This window comes from Sinocyclocheilus rhinocerous, unplaced genomic scaffold, assembly GCF_001515625.1.
Source record: "Sinocyclocheilus rhinocerous isolate Xijiao unplaced genomic scaffold, SAMN03320098_v1.1 scaffold1110, whole genome shotgun sequence".
In the NCBI taxonomy this organism is placed as follows: domain Eukaryota; kingdom Metazoa; phylum Chordata; class Actinopteri; order Cypriniformes; family Cyprinidae; genus Sinocyclocheilus; species Sinocyclocheilus rhinocerous.
This window is the reverse complement of record NW_015653168.1, coordinates 92562-100443: the sequence shown is the minus strand read 5'-3', so window position 1 is coordinate 100443 and position 7882 is coordinate 92562. Positions and strand designations below refer to the sequence as shown.

Genomic DNA, 7882 nt, shown 5'->3' with positions numbered 1-7882 from the left:
TGCACTCACTCTATTGGTTAGTAAGACTGCAACTCAAGGCTGGCAGTCATGCATATGCTCTGGAACGGAGTAATATCGCGTCCATATCGCAGGCTTTGCGATTAGGAAATCGCAACGTCTCAAATCGCGATTTCGATTCGATTTCGATTAATCGCACAGCCCTACTGTCAAACATACACAACTGTTAGCCAATCATTGCAGTGGGCGTTTACTTCTGAGTCTAGAATCCGCCACGCCTATTCCAACAGAGCGTTCTGATGAGAGGGTCAAAACAATGACAGAAAACAGCCTATTACTTCTAAATTAATGTTTTTTTGTTGTTGTTGTTTTAATGAAGAAATCTTGATAACATTATAAGTGGATCTCAGAGAACAGTACAAAATAAAAAACAAAGGCAGTTCATGACCCCTTTAAGTCAAAATTATGCCAAATTGAGGCCCTTTGCCCAAAAAAAAGTCTGATTCCATGTAGGCCCAGCAGTCACATTCAAACACATTATGCCACACTGCTATCTATAACCTCTCTTATTAGGTACATAGATCTGATGCCCTTCAATGCCGGCTTCCTGAGATGTAACTCAACCTGGAAATGAAGACGTGTTCTATTTCTCACAATAGAAAATATCTCAATCGATGGCTGCTAGATATTTCAGATGACTGTTCCCTCCATACTGATAGCTTTGGTTTGATTAAAATGAAACACTGCTTCCTGCTGAAGGTCAATGAGTTCACTGACATTACAGTGAGAGAGATTTTGAGAAAGGGCACAGTGGGATTATGAGTCTTATTGTCACTGATGGAACACATTAGCAGAGAAAACCTGAAGCTTCCCATCAGCACCCAGCCATTTTACTTATGTATTAGGCGGGGAAATGATATGTGCTGTGGCTGGAATCTATCAACATCTGTTTCTCTTTAGATTAGATTACTGGTTGTATCTTTAATGCACAAGACTTTAGTAGAAGGCATTGTTATTAAAGGAATTTTCCAGGTTCGGTATAAGTTAATATCAATTGAGGCTTGTGGTAAAATGTTTATTACAAGAAAAATAATTTTTTACATTGATGCACTTACAGTGGAAGAGAATGGGGCTATTCTGTAAACATTAAAATGCTTAATGTTTCAACAGTATAGCCAAAGGTATAAACAATATGTATATAATTGTAGTGTGCAAAAAAAAACTGAATTATTAACCTTTTTTATGTAAAGCTATATCCAGTTTTACAACTTCATTGCCATTTGTCATCCCAACACCATAAACCTGAAAAGAACCATAAAAAACGAACAGCTCACATAATACAACAAATTTTAACAGAATAATTGTTATATGATATTATTTATTAATTATGTATTAATTATTATTAAATTCCTGACCCAGTTATAAAATAGTACTCAAATGGTATTAATAGCATTGCCTCACCTTATCCTTTCATTTTTTTAAGAAAATGAAAGGAGGAGCTTATCTTGTACTGAACCTGGAACATTTCTATAAATAGTGTGACTCTTTAGAAAAATGTATTCTTATTGAGTACAATTCATTACAGATCATAATTGCAGCCACAGGAACTGTGAAGCTAAAACTACATGTCACCGTCATTGACCCTTGTTATCTGATTCTCCTGAATCATCTTACACAGAAACAGTATATATTTGTCTTGCATATACTGTATAAAGTAAAGAGAAATTACAGCTGATCTCAAGTGTTACAATTACCATCCATAAGGTTATAATCACAATGGGAATGTCACTCCTTAATAAGTATTTCAGCTTATCAGAGTTTGTGCTGTACTCACTTTACGCTCCTTGTCTCCGTACTCCAGCCCCAGTGTGTCCATGGCACGCACGATAGCAGCCAGAGACTGGATGGTGTTGCTGAAGACCACTGGCTTGTACTGCTTCACATCATCACCAGAGAAACCGTCCTCGTGGATAATCCTACACACACACCAGAGGATATGTTAGAGAGCATGTAGTTCATGTGTGTCTGGAGCACTTCCCCCCTGGCTGGAGGAACCAAACTCCGGTAAACAGACAGGAATCATGTCCCATTTCACTGAAATGTTCAGTTCTTCTCAAGATCACAACCACACATTTCTAGACTGACAGTCTCCAGGCCCAACTATGGTGATAATACAAAAGCATAGGAAGGATGGAGAAGATGATTGGAGAGTGAAGGGAGGCAGCAAACACAGTGATGTTCAAACATACAGATACAGACAGTGATGCAATATGTCTGTTATCTGTGTCTCACGGCTTCAAGGACTGCTCAGTCCCCGTGCTGCTCCCCGATAAATTTAATTAAAGCTTGCTTTATTTATTAAGGCTTTATTTGCTTGCTTTATTTATTTATTTATTATTTATTTATTAATATATGCATAGTTGCCAAAGCCAGTGAGTGAGATTTAGATGTAACATGATCTATATCAGCGGCACTCAACACCCTGTCAAATACAATGATACCTTATGACCTTCCTTTAATGTAAGATTAAAGTCTATTCAGACTAGACTAGTTTTCATTTATTTGAATCTCGTTCAAATCAAACATATTATCATGTTCGTCACACATCCTTTGTGAAATAAAATAAATAAATAAATAAAAATAATAATAATATTGAGCGAATTGCCTGCTGCTTCTCAGCAAACTCCTCTGAGAAATCTAATCCTGAAATCTAATTACTGTTTTTTCACAATGCTATTTATTTTGCTCTGCTTCACTGAATACCATAACTAAAGAACAATAACTAAGTTAATGAAATTTCTGGGTAAAATTACAGTTGGTCATTCAAATATTGCTGGCATCACATATGACATAAAATGAAAATGAATTATATTTACACAAACACACACACACACGCTCATTTGTACAGCTATCTTTGAGGGACCTGCCATAGACTTAAATTGTTTTTTTGTTTTTTTACTGACCTAATGATATTTTCTATCCACACACATAAATTTACTACTACAATAGGTTTCGCAACCTTCTGCAACACTCACTTTTAAGAAAAGAAACACTCCCATTTTAGTAATTACAGACACACTTATTAAATCCAATACATTTGACAGTAATTGATTTGACCTGATGTGTCAGTAAGTCAAAAAAACTGTTTTACCATTTTTTAAGGTTGCCAGTACATTATGTAAATTATACGAAAAAGAAATCAAGGACCTTTAAAGTCTGGATGACACATGCATTCTCGTGATAAATACTTCAGATTCGAATTGTCAGTAAGATGATATCGCTGAGACTTACAGTAAAATTAAAACCTCACAAAATTTTCTAAAACTTTTTAATTAGATTACATTCACAACTATGCACGTCAAAAGCCACATGCTGAGTGGCTTCTAAATGTCAAATGATAAATAGAAGTGAAGAATGATTAATAATTCCACTAGTTGTATTTATGCAAAAAGTAAAAGTTATATCAAATTGCTCAATTTGTTGTAGACAGAATAACCAAATAGCTATTGTCTCTCAGGGATGTAGGTATTTTATCTTCATTTTGTGCTATTGAGAAATCAATGGAAGATGCATTTTTGTGATGAGGAGGGTGTTTTAATCATCGCATTCAGTGAATTACAGTAGTAAGTGCAGCTATATCATCCAGCATTGTGTTGGACTGCAGAGTGTTCTTTCTAGATAGCCAGCCATGTCTTTCTCCTCCTGATTCATAAGTTATATTGTACATTGTTGTGGTTTTTACTGTTTCTTATTCTGTGTTTTATCCCTCACTCATGCTTGCATTCAATATTCAAACATTATTACCCATTATCTACAATAAAATTTCTGCTATAGACGGCATGCCCGACTTTGATCCGGGGAAAGTAGAGCATTCAGAACAGCGAGGGACGGGTTTCTCACAGAGAATATGACCCTGCTGGAGCCAAACCACAAAGGGGGGCCCCAGTAGCACTTGGTCCTTCTGTGGCCAAAACCCCTAATTCAATTGATTTAGCTGAAATTAGGTTTGGACATCTGTCTGTTCTACAATACTGAAAGATGGCAAGGCATTTTTAGATCATGAGGCTTTGACCTCCTTTGTGAGTAATATACACACAAACACACACATTTATATGCATTTCCTTAATGCATAGTAGCATTGTCTGGCCTGAAAGCTAAAGCCAGTGAATTATCACATCAGCGCTCGGCTGGTCTTGGTTAACTGTGTTAGTGTGGCATGAGAAAAGCCTGGCATTATGCAGACCCAGACATCACACTGGTTTATTAGACTGGTGCCAGGGAGAGGTGTGATGAAGCATGTGTTTGGGGATAATATTTTTACCACTTGGTGCACACACACGTGTACACACAAACTCAGGTGGCCTGAAGGCTACTACATGCCTATCATTAGTTCATTGCACTTAGTTCAACCAAAACCACTCTTAACCACCCTAACAGTGTAAAAAAACAAAACAAAAAACACATATATTAAAGGGGTGGTTGATTGCGAATTCACTTTTTTAACGTTAGTTAGTGTGTAATGTTGCTGTTTGAGCATAAACAATATCTGCAAAGTTACGAAGCTGAAAGTTCAATGTAAAATTCTGGCAGTTTAATGCCTACAAAAACGGCTCGTAGGGACTACAACAAGTTACTTCTCAGGTTTGTGACTAACAAAACCAGAAAAACCCAGCCCTCTGGAAAAGGCAGCAAAGGGGGCGAGGCCATGCTGCGCTGCTGTAGAGAAGAGGAAGAGAAAACTAGAGGTGGATGTAATAATCTATTCATATATGAATCGCAATTCTGTCTTCGAACGATTCTAATGGATTCACAAGTTTCTAAATCAATGTTCTAAAGCAGCGGTTCTTAATACTGTTCCTCGCATCCCCCTGCATCTCTCTCTCTCTCTCTCTCTCTCTCTCTCATTCAGCTCAGCTCCAGCAATAAACTGTCTCTTCAATAATATCCTCTGCTTCTCAATCGGGCTCAAACTGATAAGCGACAACCGGAGCACATGCCACTGAGGAGAGGGGCGGGACATTTAGACGCACACTAGAGGCGGTTTAGCCAATCACAACACACTGGGCTAGCTAACCAATCAGAGCCCATCGCCTATTTCTGAGGGAGGGGCTTCATACAAGCAGGAAATTGATCAGCGCGTTTCTCAGAGAAGGGACAGAGCGGTGTGGAATAAATGTAAATTATGTGAATAAATAATGCGTTTTTTTTAAAACTACGCATTAACACATGTTAGACTGCACCCCATAAACACAATCAAGCCTAGAAAGAAAGCACTGAAACACCCCTTTAAAATTTGTAAATAAATAATTATCGGAGAATGCTTTACAAGAAAAAGTTTTTGTTCTTCAAAATTTCACGTTTAATTCAGTGTTACTTGGATTTTTTGTAATTGTTTCACCAATTTTCTTTCAGTGTAATGTGAGCTTAAAGTTTTAAAGCAATTAACAATTCATTTAAACTAAAATAACATAGTTATTACCATAAACCTTTTTTTTAGTTTACACAATCTTGAATGCTTAATTTGGTGCCTCTAAATACAAAGTGTTTAACATTTAGTTCTAGTTTCTTATGTTATACAAATAAAATGTAAGAAAGATTTTGTTTTATTTCAAGTTTTATTTATGTCATTCTGGTGGTAAAATACAAAAATAATCATGAGATTGAATAATTAATTCCTTCAAATGCTCTATAAAAAGTTCTAGAAGGTACTGAAATATTATTCTATTAAAACCCATTTTAATCACAATAACACAAAGCCTGCAATAAAAATTAAATTCTCAAAATTACTCTTATGTAAACCATCTCATCTGGGATGATTTATATATCAATATATCAGAAATAAATCAGCAGTTAAGAGTTTTCTCCCTATCATTGTCTCTATCATTATCATATTTTTTTTATAATTTACTGATAAATGAGAGCACAGCTATGGGGTTGTTTGAACACAAACACCTGTGCTGCTTTTCTTCTGATCGGTCTTCAGGAATCAGATTAAACTGAATTAAACATTCACTTTGGCAGCACTCGAAATGTTTCCTTATGTGTAAAATGTCTTTATATATTTCTTATGCTTATGAGCAATTCAAGCTTCTTATCCAACAACAGCTGGTGCTAGCAAATCAATGAAAACAGTTTGATGATGGGATTACATGGCCATTCCCAGAATCTCTCTCTCTGTGTTTGTCTGTCACTCTCACTCTTTCACATTTCTCAGATGACCACTCAATAATTCAGCTGATAAAAATAACAACTGTTTAGGGTCTTTTGAAAGTCGCAATATAAATAAGGACATCGGGTTTTGATTCCCGCAGGAGGATGGAAACATTGATCTGTTTCAAATGTGAGACACTGAAAGTAGACTCTAACTCAGAGGGCTCCTATTCCAGTCGACCTGGCAAAGACCAAGGGCTTGACACACACACTGCACACAGTCTTAGTCACAGATCAGGAATACTGTCCTGAGGCCAAATAGGTTCCCACACCTGTGGGCTAGAATGAAGTCTCCTGCATGTATGTTTTCAGTGCTGCACCGACTACTCATGTAGTCATGCCACTAGTCCACTTTTTTGGTCTTTCAGCTAATTGAGGATCACATGACTTCAGCCTAATACAGTTGGAATTATGGAAAACTGAAAATAAAATTTTTACATTTTTAAATAAAAGTTTTGCTTTCTCCCAAACAATCTGATATGGAGTTCACATACAAAATTGTTGCAAACCTCCCTAATACTGAGAGACACAAGCGAATGGGGCACAGACACACACACACACACACACACACACACACACACACTGCACACAGTCTTAGTCACAGATGTGCAGATCAGGATACTGTCCTGAGGCCAAATAGGTTCCCACAACTGTGGGCTAGAATTAAGTCTCCTATGTAAATGTTTAATTAGTTGCACTGACTAGCCATTTAGTTCTACCACTAGTCGATTTTTTCGGCCCTTCCACTATTTATGGATTAAATGACTTCAGCCAGGAATCCTTCATACGGACTTCACATACAAAATTGTTGCAAACCTCCCTGAAACTTAGAGTCACAAGTGAATGGGGCAAGACTGTTTAGCACTGACATAATGCAGCCAGCATGAATCTGGCAATGGAGATATGTGCGCTTTCGGCTCATCTATGCGATTCTCTGTGAACACAGTGCTGGACTTGCCAGAAACAATAAAGGCTGCTGATGGTGCACAGCATATGGAGAGTTATTTAAATAAGGTGAATACGGACACGTCAACTAGCTGACTATTTTTCTGGACAGCTATAGTCGACGAGTGAAAATCAGATGTTGTGCAAACCCTAGTATGTTTACATGTCTGTGCTCAGTTCTAAACCTGAATTTATGGTCAGAAACAGACACTGGGCTCTAATGTAAACGGAACAATGAATACTTCCTGATCAGAATATATGCACGTATAGATAGTTAAATATATCTCTAAATCACTTCCTCGTGGGTGTGTTTATTATATATACAAAACATAAAAAAGAAAAAAACGTGACTCAGTTTAAGACTTTTATACTTATAAAACAGAGGTCATCAAACTATACAGAGCCAGGCCCCAATAGAAAAAGCTAGATTTTGGTAACGATAAATGTAACAAACTCTATTACATTCTATAATGCTTAAATGATCATAAATGTATTTTATTCAGTGAGCATGCATCAGTGTTAATTTCGTCAACGAAGACGACGACGAAAAATATTCGTTAACGAACATTTTTTATGTGAACTAATATCTGATGATAAAACTATGACGAAATGTATGCCGCATCTTCGTTAACAAGACGAGACGGGACTATAATGTTATTTGAGGACTACCGGACATTCAAAATACATCCTATAGGCTACTGTCTTGTCCTTCAAAATGTGTGTCCCTGTCATTGGATTGCAATCGGATAAGTATGGCGGCCGCAGTGGC

The 7882-nt window shown here is 36.9% G+C and overlaps 1 protein-coding gene across 3 annotated transcripts in view; it reads right to left on the bottom strand.

Annotated features, from left to right (window-relative positions):
* gnao1a (guanine nucleotide binding protein (G protein), alpha activating activity polypeptide O, a) overlaps positions 1-7882 on the bottom strand; it is a 113957-nt gene that overhangs the window by 79191 nt on the left and 26884 nt on the right. For all 3 annotated transcript variants that reach the window (XM_016521741.1, XM_016521742.1, XM_016521740.1), the window contains exon 3: positions 1793-1934. In XM_016521741.1, coding sequence (XP_016377227.1) covers positions 1793-1934 — 142 coding nt within the window. The remainder of the gene's footprint in view (positions 1-1792; positions 1935-7882) is intronic.